The sequence below is a fragment of the Thermobia domestica genome, chromosome 7 (genome assembly GCF_964235325.1).
Source record: "Thermobia domestica chromosome 7, izTheDome1.hap1.1, whole genome shotgun sequence".
Taxonomy (NCBI): domain Eukaryota; kingdom Metazoa; phylum Arthropoda; class Insecta; order Zygentoma; family Lepismatidae; genus Thermobia; species Thermobia domestica.
The window spans coordinates 111,890,036-111,908,124 of NC_137460.1; the positions used below are offsets into that span (position 1 = coordinate 111,890,036).

At 36.6% G+C, this 18,089-nt stretch overlaps 1 protein-coding gene across 2 annotated transcripts in view; it reads right to left on the reverse strand.

Annotated features, from left to right (window-relative positions):
• The window catches only part of LOC145688922 (uncharacterized), a 92,894-nt gene that overhangs the window by 43,128 nt on the left and 31,677 nt on the right, over nucleotides 1-18,089 (reverse strand). For both annotated transcript variants that reach the window (XM_081763090.1, XM_081763089.1), the window contains exon 3: nucleotides 10,731-11,036. In XM_081763090.1, the coding sequence (XP_081619216.1) occupies nucleotides 10,731-11,036 (306 nt within the window). The remainder of the gene's footprint in view (nucleotides 1-10,730; nucleotides 11,037-18,089) is intronic.

The window sequence follows — 18,089 nt, forward strand, 5'->3', positions numbered from 1 at the left end:
GTTTTTCGACCCATGTTTATTAGAATTTTTTTCTTCCATTTCATATAAGTTTGTCGGTGGAGTTACCTACCACCCTGTATATATATATATATACAGTGGTGTAATGCTAGAATTTTTGTTAAATATACGCTCAATCGCTTTCAAAAGCATAGCATATATGGAAGACTATTTGGCGTATACGAACCCCAATATACGCTCATTCTTTCGTAAATTTAAGGTGAGTATACGCTGGACTACAAAGATTTTAAGTGGGTATACCCCGTATTCTCTCGTATACGCCTCATTACATCCCTGTATATATATATAAATGATAGAAGTAAATCAATTAACATTAAGCTGTGTAGATGATAATAGATGTTTTAGAACATGGAATAAGCGCCTTCCCTTGGGGTCATTGTAAGATAGAAGAGAAATAGGAATTTAAGAATGAAATGAAATAAATGTGATTCATTTATATAATAAATGCCTAAACAAAACATAGTAGAAAAAGAATACAATAATTATTGTAAAACTTGCAAAAACAACATTTGCAACACAGACTAAAGAATACTGTAACTTCTGTTTTCATACTTGTAGTAGATGCGAAAACTATTGATACATTTATGACTGTAAATGCAATAATTTTAAAAAATGAAATGAAATCTTTAAGTTTTACGTCCCACGGTTATGCCGGTTAGGCTAAAGGAGACGGCGATGATGAGTAATGAATGAAATGGTGGAATGAAGAAAGTGGGAGGAAACGGGAGAACCCCGAGAAAACCCACGCACACGGTGTTTGTCCACCACAAAGTTCACTTGGCGGGGGCTGGGATCGAACCCGGGGCCCCTAGCACCAGAGGTGAACGCTCTAGCACTGAGCCACCGCGGCCCTACGCAATAATTTGGAGTAGTGGTAGAAGTAAATATAGTTTTAGTTAGATATATAAGTAATCTTTGTAGATAAATGGTTCCGATTAATTGAATTCTGTTAAAGTTCTGATTAATTGAATTCATCTCTAAATGCTTTTCCGCTAGGATAATTTTGGGCGTGAGATTTATTAATAAAAATGTGATCCAAGTGAAACTGCGCTATAATCTTTTACCAGACATTTTATATTTTGATATCGACTGCCAAAAAAACAGGCTCGTGTATGCTTCTTGCGCTAGACTAATTTGGATATAGTAATTTTCATAAAATATCTTTTGAATTTGTTATATATAACTACTTATATATATAACTGTTATCATACTAGTCCAACCATTCCTCTTTTGAACTGAACATCTAAAGCCTAGCTAGAACTTTTCATGAGGGTGCGTATAAAGGTAACTTAAGTCAACCTATCCTCTCACTATAACACACTATTTTCCTCTCACATGCTGATATTGTTAAGTTTTAAGTGCACTAAAAAGAACATAAAATATTATTTTAAAAATTTGAAGACTTGCGGACAACAAAACTTTTAAACATATGAAAATTATAGGAAAAATATTTTATTGGAAAGTGCACAAGCACACTGGAACACCACGTAAATATATGACTCCATTAACGAATGTTATATTTAGTTATATCAGATATTTAAACAAAAACACACATGCGACTGTGAATACCCTGCCCTATGACTTTTCTTATTCTGCCATATTACAAGTAGTGTTGTAAGAAAAAAAACGTTCGTATTTTTTCAGAAATGTACTTTATTTTTTTTTTTAGAAAAAACTGCCTCATTTTCTAAATTTAGTTTTTTTTCAGATTGTCATTTGTAACGCATCTTACGTCTATTTAAGTATGAAATATTTTTATGTAGGTATAATTACCGTAAAATGCAACATAAATTAAACGCTAGATACTGATACGCTACAAATATTTTACAATTTATATGAATAGTATACCTACTAGAATAACAATTCGGGTTTCAGCAGTTTTCATCAATATCAACTAAGAAATAAAAGTAGAAATGAAATTTTGTTTTTTATTGAAAGTAGGCCTTTAAACAGTACAAAAATAATGTCACGAACAGTAGAAAATTCAAATAACTTGTCTAACTGTAAAAACTAATACTAATTTGCCTACTAGTATTTTTCTAAATATCATATATAAATAATTTGTCGACTAGATATATATGTTATGCAGAGCCGGCTCTACCATATGTGCAACACGTGCATTTGCATGGAACGGCAAGTTTGGAGGGTTCGACAAAATATGTCATAAGTATATTATTCAAATTAAACATTTCTTGTTGGAAACAGATTTCATTATGATGGTAGTTACACATACTAAGCTGACCTTCTATTTGAATACTACATTCATAAATTCATGTTTAGGTCGTATTAGTTTAAGATCACATGGACAATGCTAAAGCAAATGGTTAAATAAATCCCGCACAAATTGCTTGATTGTTGCCAAATGCAAGAACTCAATTCTCGAACACCTCTTCCATTTAGTTAGTTATCACAGTTCTGACATGATAGCTAGTCTTTTCTTTGTCACAAACAAGTTCTTTATCACTGAAGGTGGAAACAAACTAAAAAAAATAACAATGTAGAAGTAAAATCAAGAAACAAAGATAAAAAAGCTACTTGCATTTTAATTGCAAATTGATATATTGAGATTGAAGCTCGATATTAAATTCTATAAAAAGGGTTACCATTTTTTTAGGTGTGTTTGATTTATCTTCACTAATATAATAGATTATTATTTAAAGAAAAAACAGACACAACGAGATTGTATTTGTAGTATTTAAGCCTTTCTGAGTGCGAGTGTATTTTTGTTCCTCCTCTTCGTTGTTCATGCTGGAATAGCATACTTAAAATCGTGAGTTTTAAGATTTGTTCTTTCTAGAGAAAGGGGAAGGCCGCAAATGATGCCATTGCACTGGGCGGCAAATGCCCTAGAGCCAGCCCTGATATATACATACAAGACATGAATATAGGGTGGCATAATTTGAAGCAATGCAGGGTGTTTCAGAATGAATATTAGGGTTTTGAAACTTCGTAGTATCTATTTCAATTAAATTACAATTATAAATATTATCAAATGAAAGAGCAACTCAAACAGTTTCGTACGCACACATGCACATGTATTGTTTCCTCTGTCTGCCATTAGAAAGAGTTAGTAGTGGCAAAGATGGAGACTAGAGAGCAGAAAGCTTTTTAGGTTTTAATAAAAACTGAATCTGTAGTTTCACTGCAAACGATAAGGACGTAGTTACAGCGTCTGTGTGAAGAAAATTAAGGAGACGCTTGCAACTACGTCCTTATCGTTTGTAGTTGCTACAGGTCTAAAGCCTACAGATTACGGTTTACATATCAATTTCGCACATGAAATATTGCTGCATAACAATGAAGATTTTCTGGATTGAGTCGTCTTCAGTGATAAATCGACATATCACCCAAGAGCTAATGTGAACACATATGTTCGCATCTGGCGGTCAGCAAATCCTCAGTAGATGGTACAGGTGAAACCAGACTCAACTAAATTGAACCTGTTTTGTGCCATACAGCGGAAAATTTATGGATCTTTCTCGCCTATCGACTAGATGTCTGCCGTGTGACGAATGAAGCTCACATCGAACACTTGTAGCAAAAACTGTTTGAGGCGTTCTTTTACTTGATGTATTGTTTATAATTGTACGTAACATGTAATAAGTACTACCAAGACTAAAACCTCGATATTCATTTTGAAACACCCTGCATTTCTCACCAACAGTATTGGAACTAAGCAGTAAAAAGGGGGGAAATTTTCCTTATAAAGTTATTGTTTACAACAATGATATTATTATTAGTCAAGACTATAATTACTACAACAACACGAGTCAGTAGTAAAAAAAAATATAATCAAATGTACACTCGTAACACTTTCGGACGCAGGTAGACAAAGTGGCACACATGGGTGTGTCACTCTTTTAATCCGCTCCTGTGTGGACACTAATTAAGATATCGGGACATTATTTTTTCCAAATATGGTTGAACCTAATTTATAATATTAAATTCTTTTTCTTCTGGGTGTCGAATTTCCTTCTCAAATTTCACCCCACTCAAAAATTCGAGAAATTTCGAATTTCCTTTACTTCTTTTTCTCTGTAGCTTCCTTCGTTGAAGAAAGACCTCCTTAAGACTTGCTCGGTAGATACCTCGGATGGATACATAACTGACATCAATTGGACGGGCCTGCGCGCACTGTTGCCAATAAGGGAAATTAAAATTTTCCTAAATTTGGGCAAAAATTCGAAATTTTTGTTTATATATCCGTACCTATACATCGGAGTGCAAGTCAACTTACGCCAGTCGAACGTTTGTCCTTACTGAACAAACGCGGGGTACAGATCTTTAAAATGGAGTAATTACGGAGCGCACGAAAAATTCGTGTTTAGGTTCTGACCCTTGATTTTTCTAGTTTTTCCCTACCTTTCTGTTTACCGAAATATATTTTTGGTAATTAGAAGCTTTATTCCTTAAATACCTCCATGATACTTGTAGAATATATTAGTGGTGTACCAATTTTTAATTTAAGATAGTTTGAGTCTGTCTGGTAGCAGTGATGCCAGCTACAGAAAATTTTAATTTCAGATTTTAGGGGAAATTTTGGAAAAATTATCTGTTTTGTCTCTATTATTTCCCTCTTGTTGGTTACATCGAAGCAATCGTACCAGTATCTGAAAGCCTCGTCTTTGCCTTACACAACGCACTATAGAAAGTTTCAATAGGATAATTAGGGGAAGTACAGTTTAGGTTTACAGTAGACCTTGTTCTCTAGGTAGAAAGATAACTATGATTTTTTTAGGTAGAATGAGATATTTTTTTATTGACATGCTTACTTTATTAGATATCGTCACAATACTTGTAGGATATATTAGAGGGATACCAAAGCTTATTTTAAGATAGTTAGTGTGTGTATGTGTGTCTGATAACAGTGTTGCCAGCTACAGAAAATTTTAATTCCAGATTTTAGGGGGAAATTTTCGAAAACATCCCTTTTTGTCTCTATTATTTCCCTCTTGTTGGCTACACTCAAACAAACGTACCAGTGTCTAAAAGCCTCATCCTTAACCTACACAGCGCACCATAAAAAGTTTCACTAGAATAATTAGGGGAAGTACAGTTGAGGTTTATAATAAACCATGTTCTGATAATGGTAAGAAATTGATGGATCTCTGAGGTAGAATGAGATTTTAAAAAAAAAAAATTATGCCTACTTTGTTAGATATCGCCATGATACTTGTAGGATATATTCTTGGGGTACCAAGATTTATTTTCAGATATTTTTCGTCTGTCTGATGCCAGCGTTTTCAGCCAAAACAATTAATTCCCAATTTTAGGTGAAAAATTCGAAAAAATTCCCTTTTCTCCTCTATTATTCCCTTCTTGCTGGCTACATTGAAACAAAAGTACCACTACCTGAAGGGAGTTCTTAAGTTGACATAACCACAGCAACAGAACATGACGTCACTTAATGTCGTCACTACCCTGGAACACTTAATGCACAGTGTATCCATAAGCAAGGCAGCTCTGTTGACAGCATTACGGCTGAGATAACATGCCAAGGTGGATTATAATTTATGACATATCTGGAATTTGTCGTGTACAGGTGGACAATAAAAAACACATTATGTTGTTACAGCGGTTGTGTGAGTTACATTTTACATTCAACAAACGAACAAGATTATACACAATCAATGCACTGAATAATGCGTAAATAATTGCGGCTTGTACCATCAAAGGCGGGAAGAACGCCGGGATTTTCTAAAAAATCTCATTTCGTGCTGCGCACTGATACGTGTATCAAGATTGAAATTTCAGGTTTCCTCAGTTATGTTCTATTTTATAAGTGTACTGACATTCATGATATAACAATTTCTTTTAAAACCAAATGAACTCTTGTAGATTTAGTAAGTGTTTTGGAGTGGCAGAAACGGGATTAAGAATACGTGGACATTTTTAAAATTACAATTTAAAGGTAAAATGTGTTAATTCAGAACAAAAGACAAATGTTTAGGGAATTTATTTATGAAGGCGCAGAATATTTAAATCATTTGTGAACATAGATACAGGATGTTGCTTTCATTTCTATGAAACTCTCCATAAGTGCGTTATTCCAGGGCTGTAAACTAATGTACAAGGGACTTGAAATATGACTATTTCGCTGCCTGAACCTACCCTAACCTAACCCGAACTACTGCTACTCTACTTCTACTAGTATACTATTATTACTACTACTAAACTACTACCATTATTGCCTTACTATACTACTACTACTGCTCCTACTAGCCTATTATTATACTATCATTCCTACTACCAGGGCCGAAACCAGCTACAAAGTTTGGGAGGGCCGTGAATATATTACGGGGGGCCAAGTCATTAAAATTATCTTATAAGTATATAAATTGTGTTTTTGTATTAATAATAAAATTTCGTATTGAAGTCTGGAGGGGTCACAGAAAGTTGAGGGGGATCTGGTCCCCCTAGCCCCCTCTCGTTGCGGGCCTGGCTACTACTAAACTACTACCCTACTACTACTGCCTTACTACTACTATACTATCATTACTATTATTACTACTACTAAGTGTGCACCCATAATTTTTTTAAGTGTAATTTTTGAAGAATTATCTCTCGTTGCGCCCCTGAATTTTACCTGTTCCTGGTGGATCACTGGCATGCGCCAACATATGTACAGTCTAGAAGGCGTGATTACACTGTTTTCATAAAGAAATGTGAGTTTCAAAGTAATATGAATTTGTCCACGTATTGATCTGAACTGCGGACACTGCTCTATCCCAATTTAAGGATTACACATATTAACACTGATGTAATAAAGTAATTATGCAGCCTATACCTAAGCTACACGAGGTTTACGTTTACGCACCCACTGGCTCAACTTTTGAAGTATTTCGTTTTATTAGCTTATCGACGTCGACCATACCCTAAACGCCGCATGGACAAAGTCGCACATAGTACGAACTATTCGCAAAATCAAAGTAGGCGAATCACTTATCGACAATTTTCGCATTTATTACTGCCTTAAAATGGAAAGGTCATTAAGTGACATGAATTCCCGCCTATATATCTGTAAGCGTTGTGGATTACACACAACATTTAATGGATTTATCAAGAAATACTGAACCCACAGGTTCAGCACCCACATAACTGCATTGCTTATGAACAAGGGCCCCATCGAAGGGGGGACAAGGTGGGGCGCTCGCCCCCTAAGAGGAAATTGTACTTGGGAATATTGAAAACCCAATAGAATTTTTACATTACTTACAGCAAAATTTGAAACTATATTTGAAACGTCGCTTATACTTGCCCCCCCCCCCCCCTGGAAACCACAACATGAGCGCCCTTGCTTATGAACTGCACACTATGAAAAATCCGTTCTCCGGACAGCGGTATATTGTACAAATATACGAAATCCTCTTGCTTACTACAGAAATCAGTATGGAGCATATGCTACATACGTACTGCCCTTAGATGTTACATCATGCCATTCCAGGATGTCTAACATCTAACAGTTTTCCGTATATCACCTATGTTACATTCTGCAGCTATATTCTATTCTACTATGGACATTCTGCGTCGATTTGTATGTGAGATCCTGACCGCCTATATTGTTTCATACGGAAAATACGTATAGAGAGTAGTATATGGAAAGTATTATAAAACATGCGTTTTCAGTTATACGTTTGCTGTACGTTAAGTCCAAAAACTACAGGAATTACGCATGTTATCTACCGTTTTAAGTACACTACCTACAATTTTTTCTCAGTACATGCTTTGAAAACTAGCCATATGTCGGATTACGGGGAGAAAGCATTTTTTGTTGAAAATCATTGCTGTTTTCTTAAATGTTTTTGAGGTTAATCTACCTAAAGCCAAACATACCACTAACTAAAGAGTTTCGGACAGTATTGCTGAGCATGAGTAGTTGCTAATGCTCTCGCCTTTGGTCCTGGGCTCGATTTCCGGCAGGGTCAGTCGATCGAAAAGGTGTAACAGCTTTTTCAGGCTAGCTATCCTAAATGAGGTTTTTCCTGTGATTTCCTCATTCACACCAGGTAAATGCCGGGATGGTATCTAATTTACAGGCCTCAGGCAGCTTCTTTCCTTATCCGTTCCTTATATCCCTCCCTGTACCGTGATTGTGTGCTCGCCGAGGATGTCATCCCTCCAACGTGACGTGCTTAAGGCCATAGATGCCGTAATGGCCATGACTTGTATCAGTAAATAAATAAATAAATATTGACGAGCGAGCGCTAGCAAACGAAGTCGGGTTAGAACGCCGCAATGCACGTTGTATTCGTCCATTCTAATTAATAGCAAATAGTAATTGCAAAATTTTCCATTACGCACACGGCATTTCCAGTCTACTCAGTTCACAAATTACTCACATATCAATATCAATTATCTTTCCGCAACATGAACTCATTCCACCTATAAACATTGTATTTATACGTAGTTTTGGTCCCCCGTAATCCAAAGAACCCGAGAAATATATTACATACTTCTTTCGTAAATTTTGCAAATTCAAACTCATAAAATAGGACAGCACCATCGTTTTCTACATACAGTAAACGTTATATAATTTTTAAAAATTAGTAGTACAGTCCTCTTTCACACGCAGTCATTCATTTTAATCATAAATTACTGTTTCTATGTTTATGTATTCTACACCTGCATCCATTTATCCAGCACCGTAACTTAGATTTTTCTTGGGAGGGGGGTAAGCATTAATACGCGCATTTGGTGCTCCTAGAAAAAAGTTGTTTCTCTAATTCTTGGGCTCCCTCTTTCCATCTTTCTCTTACTCTTTATGGGCCCGGGTCGTTAGTTACACCTTTGGGCCCGTTCCATACATGACAAATGAATTAAAGGGACAATATTGACAAATATCAAAGCCATACGAATAAATATTATTTCTAGGGCCCCTAATAGTAAACTTTTTTATTGAAATGGGCCCACGACTGATTTTTGTTTTATTTACCTTTTATGTGTTGTTTTGTTTATGTAATATAGTGGACATATTCGATGCTTGATTTATACTTTCATGTTCGTATCGTATACGGAGTAAGAAAATTTTGTCTTAAAATGGGTCCCCTCGAACAGCGGGGAGCTTCCTTGGGGATGCATTTGCCCCCTCCCTCCTCAAGTTACGGCCCTGTCACTTATCACATACTAGGCTGGTAGCCAGCCAAAAAATCTAGGGGAAGCCCGGTAGAACTTTGGGAGGGGGTCCCGATCCAAATATATTATAGTTAATCATCATATTATAGCTCAGCGCACAAATTTTCCGGTCGCAAAGTCGCCATTGGCGACTAGAAATCTAGAGCTGGGGACCAGTGTTCAGTAGGAATGGTTTCTGCCTAAACTCACAGGGCAGCGCATTTTCTGTTTCGTAAGAAAATAATTGTCACTGAGTGAGAGAAAACACGGAATGTGAAGTCTTTCTTTGGCAAACCAAAGGTCGTTTGGGGGGGCGGGACATCTCAATTTGTACGTGAGAGATACTGGCGACCGTTATTTTTGGATTGGCGAGTGCGTCTGACTTTGAAATTTTGCACCCTGTGATAGTTCATTTGCAAGCGTACTGTGAAAATTTTAGGGGACCAGTAAAAATTTAGAGGGGGCCCGCTCCCTTAGACCCCATGGATACGGGCCTGTCACATACTAATATGATGTAGACCTATCATTAATTTTTATGTCAATTATATATTGTGGATCTCCAAATTTTTTGTAGCAACAAATCTTCCGCGGAGCACATCATCAAATTTCGCGTATGGAGATGCTATGTTTTCACACAAATATACAAATATCTCTTTAAGTATATTACTTCATAACAGATAATCATTTTTAAACATATTTTCTTTACCAGTCTGTTACTCAAGTATAAAATTAATAAGTTGACACCAAATCAGTTGCAAACACTGCTCAACTTACTATCACATTTAGTGACGTCATATTGTGTGGTGCTCTGGTTTTGTCAACTTAAGATCTCCCACTACCTGAAAGCTTCCTTTTTGGCCTACAGAACACACCATAAAAAGTTTCAATAGGATAATTAGAGAAGCTGTAGTCTTGGCATATCTGTTGATTTTTACTTCTGAGGCGTAAAAAGTGTCGAAATTTCATGTGTATAATGACAGAGAATTTTTTCTTTCCCTCTTTGAATGGAAGCCAGCGAATTCAGGATTCCACTTTACCGTCAACACATCAAAGAATTTTTTAGGTGACTTGAACCCATATGGCAGCAGTGGTGGTAGATACAAAAAAATTTGAAATTCCGTTAAGGATTTTTTTTTTGTAAATTTTCACCCCTACGTTTCCCTCAATAATTTCCCGCCCATTGGCAACAATGCAATGTGATTTACACACAAAAAAAATAGCCACATCCATTTTCTAGGAAACAAGGCCTTAACCATATCAATAGAATAAATGGTTTTTGAGCAATAAGTCACAAACTGAAAATGCAGGAAAACGCCAAAAATGACCTGGGATTTTTGAAAAGGAATAATCACCCAAAAATAAAAAGGAATAATCACACAATTTTGCTCGTCTAGGTACAAAGAAACAAACAATTTGTAAGTTACGAGGGCTTCGACTCAAGTTCTGTTGATTATTTCAATAATCTGCAACATAAATCAATAAATAATAGTTGCAAAAAAAGAGCTATTTGAAAAAAACATAAAAAAACTATGTTCTTATTGAAAAAACTTAACGAAAAAACGTTTTTTACTACACTAATTACAAGAAATTAAGTAACTTACTGCATATATTTGTTCTCTTCTTTCAGCACTTGAAGGAGCATCCTTAGTAACTTGTTAATGTCTTTCATGGTTTTGTCATAGTCTAATTTCAATTGTCTGAGGCGCAGATTAATATCATTGATGTCCTCATTCAAAAGTTTTAACTCATGTAATATGTTGGATCCTAATTGAATCATCTTCTCTTTCTCTGGATCGTCTTTCTCGCTCTCTGGCACTAATTCCTCCAGTGTCTTTGCTCGATGTTTAAGTTTACTTACCCTTTCGGAAATACTTTTGAATAATTTAACATCGTCGTCAACTCTCTTGCTGTTAGAAAACGAAATTAAAATAAATAAATAAAATTTCTTCAGTGATAAACAAAAATTATGTATAACTTCGCCATTTTAAACGAAAATTTATTTTAAAAGCAAAAACACAACAAAATTTAAACACTATTGGTATACGTACATGTGTATAAATAAGCTTTTCTCTGCTGAATTTTTGTCCATCGTTTGATTTTTCTAATACATAGTACTGTCCAGAATGGATGACTCACCACAAATCATGTTTATGAATACACCAGAACATTTTCATTTAAATTTAACTACGTATATATTTGATATAAATGATACATTTCAGTTTGGAAACACATACAAACGACATACTTCAGTGGTGAAAACATAGTGAAGTATAGATGCTTGAGCATGAGTTCAATGTTCGAAATGGAAACCTTTGTTTTTCAATGTTCTTGGATAGAAGAAGGCATGGGGAGAGAGAATTTTTCGCAGTACTATGGTGTAATTCCTGTAGGGGAAGGTGGTCGAATTCTGCGCGGCGGATAATTCTGCGCACACATGTTTTTTGAACTTGGAGATCCTTTACGGCAGATTGGTTGCTGCTGCCACGAAGGAACCGTTACTAGTAACTAACATTAAAGGAGAGAAGCCATTATGTCCAATGTTTAGGCTGTAAGTGGCCATTGAATAATTTCATCCCTGTTGATGTTAAATTTTCTTCAAACAAATTAAGAGATACGTTCTATACTTTTTATATTTCTAGGTAGCTACTTTTATGTTCCGTTTATATTGTACAATGGACATTATAATCATTGCAATTCGTAGTGCTAATCAGTATTTAATATGCCGTAATTTAGAGGTTTTTTTTTTTTTTTGTTAAATGACGGAGTGGGGTTATTCTGCGCAAAATCGATGGGATATTCTGCGCAGTGCGCAGAACTGTACCTCAAGAGTGTTTATGTTAATGACAAGCGTATGTATTAAATCCATAAAATATCATCACTCTCTAATTAAAGATGCCGAAAAGAAGAGAAAGAACAATTACGAGATGTAGTTATGTAGAGGAATAACTAAGAGAAGTTATCAGTGCTGTTAAAAGTGATTGTACAATTCGAGAAGTTGGAAGATTTGTACGGAACAGCAGAATATGCTATTCGTCTACGGATGAAAAATGGAAATACGGTGCTACTCTAGGAACAAAATCACTGTTCTCACGAGAACAAGAACGAAATTGGTGGACAATGTGATTATCGAAGCAAATCGAATAGCCAATAATTTTGATGGAAATACCGAAGTTGCTAGTATGGACTGGTTATGGCTGTTTCTTTAAAGAAATCCACGAATAAGCCTAAGGAAAACTAAGAGTTAGTTTTAATAAAATAAAGGGATTAAATGAAGAAGCCGTGACTTTATCCTTCAAGAATTTGGAAACAGTAATGAAAAAGCACCATTTCCCCTAAGTAGAATTTTCAATGTGGACGAAACGGATATTTCAAACGTATAAAAACATGTGATTATTTTATCACCTAAAGGTCAGAAACAGGTAGGAACTGCTATTTCGAACGAGCGTGGAAAGAGTCACTATTGTGTATGTTGTAGTGCATGTGAAATCTTCGTCCTGCCCATGTTTCTATTGCCACGGCGTCGCGTGTCACAACAATTAAAAAACGAGGTCCAATAAGTGCAATCTATTCCTGCAGTAACAATGGATGGATTAATGAAGATTGTTTATGCAATGGATTTATCACTTTAGAAATTTCGTTCGCCCATCTACGACTGGTCCAGTACTTCTAATATTTAACAACCATGCTAGCCATATTTCACTCCTAATTCACATCTATTGTTGGGAAAATAATACCATAATATTATTAATACCTCCCCATACATCTCATAGGATTCAGCCGTTCAATATTTCTTTCTACGCACCACTGAAACCGATGCTCTCTGTTTTTGAAATCCCTTATTATCATACGCTTATGGTTTCAATGCACTCAAAAATATGTATTTTTTCAGTCACAAAACAAGTAGACGGTAAAACTTGTAACCCCCTCGTCGTTCTTTTTCTGAACCCACTCCATTCAGCGTTTCTTTCAGAAACAATGTTCCAGGGGGACACTTGCTGGTACTATTCTATTATTACATTATAGACGTGTTATATTGGTCTCCTCCGGGGGGCACTCACAGAGCTCCAGGAGGGGGCAGTGCCCCCCAAAAACATGCTGCGAGGAACACTGATTCCATGTCTCTCTATATATTTAAGTATGTTATTTGTTATGAAAATGTTTTCTTGCTTTATTCGCTTCGCGCAGAATTATCCCATATTACGCGCAGTATTACCTACCTAGATGGGTAATTCTGCGCAAATGTATAGTTTAGGTTTTCTGTTTATTATCGAGTACTGGTGTGAGTTTTTATTCAAACTTTGTGTTTATCTTGTCTACTACATAGCAAACAAAGGCTGTGCAAAGTTATGTCGTTATGCTTACAAAAACAGCGAAGAAATAACGATTTTTCCTTAAGTGCGCAGAATTCGACCACTTTCTACTAACCCAGATTGTATTATAGCTTCTTTTAATTGATAAAGTCAACTGAGGTTGAGCTCAACCGTTTCCAGCTTTAAAATGACCCAACAGTTCTCAATTGGATTAAGATCCAACGAATTTTCTGATTAAGGTCCAAGAATTTGAAACCCACTGTTTGCAAGCCATTTCTTAACAGTTTTGTCAGGTGACATGAAGTTCCATCATGTTGGAAATGAATAAACTGTTTGATTTCCATAAATACTGGTTACTTCTCTTTAAGGACATCGATATAGATAGTTCCATTCGTTCATGTACCTTCAGGCATGACCTACAATCCTCATCTTAATTTAGCAGAATTTACTCCCCAAACTATGAATCTACCTGCATTCTGCATGCTGGGAATGATGTAGCGTTGAAAGTTTCCCGTGTATTGGAAGGCCGTCGTACGTCTACCCAAGGCAAAACACTGATAGTTGGGTCTTGTCCGAAAACAACACTTTTCAATTGTTCACCAGTCCATCAGTGATACTTTTTACAAAATGCCAATTTTCGGCCAGCCATGTTCTCGGTCGACAATTTCGGCTTCTTGGCAGGCTTATGGAACTTTAAATTGGCACAGAATAGCCTCCTGCGGATTGTTCCTTGGTTAGAGAGGTGCTTATCTTTTGGTAAATCAACTTCGATTATTTTGGCTCATTTTCTGGATGACTTCTTTGCTGCTGAAAGTATGACATCATTCATATGCTTTACATCCACAAATGATGAACATCGTTTCGGATGTCCAGTAGAAGTGTTTTCCTCCGAAATGATTGACACAATTTACGATATCGTTTTAGTAGTAAAAAATGGATCGATCTGGATCAGTTTTAGCCAACTCACAAGCCCCTGGGAAAATGACCACCATGCACCGTGAGCCCACGGTCTTTTACGACCTCCATTTTAGGGGTGAATTCGTTCCCTTTTATGAGCACTTTTTAGGGGGTGAACTCATTCCCTTTTACGAGCATATTTTCCAACCCCTACGAAAACATAACAGAACAAGGGTATACTCGTTCTCTTTCATGAGCACTTTTTCAACATAGCAGACAATGAACATAGCAAAGGGATACGAACACATAACATAACAAGGGTGTACTCGTTTTCAACCCCTATTTTAACATAGGAGATAACACATAAGATTACGAACACATAGAAGAGAAGATAACACATAACACTACGTAACATAGAACAGAGGAGATAACACATAAGAGTACGTAACATAACAAGGGTGTATTCATTCCCTTTTATGAGCATATTTTCCAACCCCTATTTTAACATAGCAGAAATTACACTGAGATTATGAACACACAGAAGAGAAGATAACACATAGCACTATTTTAACATAGCAGATAACATATAAGATTACGAACACATAACATAGCAAGGGTGTATTCATTCTCTTTTATGAGCATATTTCCAACCCCTATTCTGAACATAGCAGATAACACATAGAAGAGAAGATAACACATAGCACTATTTTAACATAGCAGATAACATATAAGATTACGAACACATAACATAACAAGGGTGTATTCATTCTCTTTTATGAGCATATTTCCAACCCCTATTCTGAACATAGCAGATAACACATAGAAGAGCAGATAACACATAGCACTATTTTAACATAGTAGGTAACATAAGATTACGAACACATATAAGAGCAGAAGACTACATAACATAGCAGGCCTCCATTTTAGGGGTGAACTCGTTCTCTTTTATGAGCATATTTTTCAACCCCTATTTTAACATAACAGAAATGACATAAGAATACGTAACTCATTCCAACCCTTATTTTAACATAACGAGCAAAGATTACAATCGAACACCCACGGTCTACAGATAATCATTTTAGAGGGTGCTTTGATGACCATTTTTTCCACCCCTAATGAAATTACATAGGAGAGCAGATAATACATAAGATTCGTTCCCTTTTATGAACACTTTTTAGGGGGTGAACTCGTTCCCTTTTATGATTACTTTTTCAACCCCTATTTGAACATTTTAACATAGCAGAAATGACATAAGCATGTCCTCAAACTACTGACCATCGTGAACAAAGGTCAAACTCGAAAACGAAACAACATATCGAGGTGCTGTTTCCACATTTAGCAATTGGTCATCAAAAAAGTACTGACCATCAAGATCAAAAATTAAAACTCGAAAACAGAGCCACATTTAGTAATTGGTCATCAGGTACTACATGTCCCAAAATTAGTGGCCATCGAGGTTAAAACCCAATAACTCGAAAACGGAGCCACATACTCAGGTGCTGTTTCCATATTGAATAATAGGTCATCAGGTACCAGAAGTTCCAAAATAGTGGCCATCGAGGTCAAAGGTCAAAATACTTAAAACCTAATTACTCGAAAATGGAGCCACATACTCAGGTGCTGTTTTCACATTGAGTAATAGGTCATCAGGTACCACAAGTTCCAAAATAGTGGTCATCGAGGTCAAAGGTCAACATACTTAAAACCCAATAACTCGAAAACGAAGCAACGTATTGAGGTGCTGTTTCCAAATCTAGTAATAGGTCATCAACTAGTGCAAGTTCCAAAATAGTGACCATCGAGGTCAAAGGTCAAAATACTTAAAACCTAATAACTCAGAAACGGAGCCACATATTGAGGTGCTGTTTCCAAATCTAGTAACTGTTCATCAACTACTACAAGTTCCAAAAATAATGACCATCGAGGTCAAAGGTCAACATACTTAAAACCTAATAACTCAAAAACGAAGCCAAGTATTGAGGTGCTGTTTCCAAATCTGGTAATTGGTCATCAGGTACCACATGTCCCAAAATAATGTCCACCGAGGTCAAAGGTTAAAATACTTAAAACCTAATAACTCGAAAATGGATCCACATATTGAGGTGCTGTTTCCAAATCTAGTAACTGTTCATCATCTACTACAAGTTCCAAAAATAATGACCATCGAGGTCAAAGGTCAACACACTTAAAACCCAATAACTCGAAAACGAAGCAACGTATTGAGGTGCTGTTTCCAAATCTAGTAACTGGTCATCAAGGTCAGCCATGTTTACTGAAGTGGCGTTATTTTCAATACAAACAAACTTGGAAGCAGGCCCGTAGCCAGCCCAAAAATGTAGGGGGGCCGATCCAACCATATTATAGTTCATTAGTAAGCCTACCGTGAAAATTTTGGGGGGCTTGCCCCCCATGCCCTCCGTGGATACGGACCTGTTTGGAAGTTGCAATACTACAATTTCTCCAAAACAAATAAGGTAACCAAGAGCAGATCCGACTTCATCTGCGTAAATCCGGTTAGGAAGCCAATTTGTTTTAAATACTTCTGGATCATATTTGAGATCCGCGATAATGGATGAACATCATATTTAGTAGATGGTAAGGGGGTCATGTAGCGGGTCAAACAACAGAATTTTCTCATGAATGTGATGCTGTAATTAGTGTCATGATAGATATAACGGTTCAGAGTGGTTGTAAAGAATCGTTGGTGGTCCTGACAATGAACGAAGATATTATCTTCATGGCCTAATCTGGAGCTGCCATGTCAGCTGCAGACTTCAACAACAACCACCTCGAGGAGATTCAAATTTCCACGGCATGGTTTCACTGTTGATAGCAAGTTCCCCGAAAAAAAGCAAGTGGCAGACAAGCTTGGTCGATCGAAAATAAGTATTGAGGAAGAAACGTCGACAGCGGTCCTGACATTCTTCGTCAAAAGTCCTGAGTCGCGATGTGTATGAGCAGAGGAACTCTTGGTAGATAACTTCGCCAAAAATCCATTATGAAGATCCTACAAAGCTCGTGAAGATACATGTGCATAAAAAATATCGACACCTGTCTTGGGGGAGATAAGTTTTTCTTTGCCAAATGAGGACCTTTTTTTCTTGATTTCTTCCCTCAAGCTGCACAATAACAACGCATAATACTCCCTATTTATTGTTTGTGCTGTTTCCAAGTAATGACGTAGATGATTCCTCTTGTACCCCCCCCAAAAAAAAACTGTGACCATCACGTTGTCACCCGATTTCACCCTCTTTGCCTTCTTCGGAGCTGGATCGACTTTAAAAACCCACTGTTTTGACTGTTTCTTTCTTTCTGAGTATAGTAATGTATCCATATCTCGTCTACTGTTATGTCTCGACGCAGTAACTCGTCAGGATTGTGACGAAAAAGCGCCAAACCAACCTCCTCGTAATCGATCACACGATTACGTTTATTCTCTACTGAGAACAGAAGCGGCACCCATGTTGCCAAAATTGTTTTCAAACCCAATTTTTTGTGCAAAATTGAAAACACTGTATCTTGAAAACCTCAAAACAAGTAGTAAAAAATGGATCGATCTGGATCAGTTTTAGCCAACTCACAAGCCCCTGGGAAAATGACCACCATGCACCGTGAGCCCACGGTCTTTTACGACCTCCATTTTAGGGGTGAATTCGTTCCCTTTTATGAGCACTTTTTAGGGGGTGAACTCATTCCCTTTTACGAGCATATTTTCCAACCCCTACGAACACATAACAGAACAAGGGTATACTC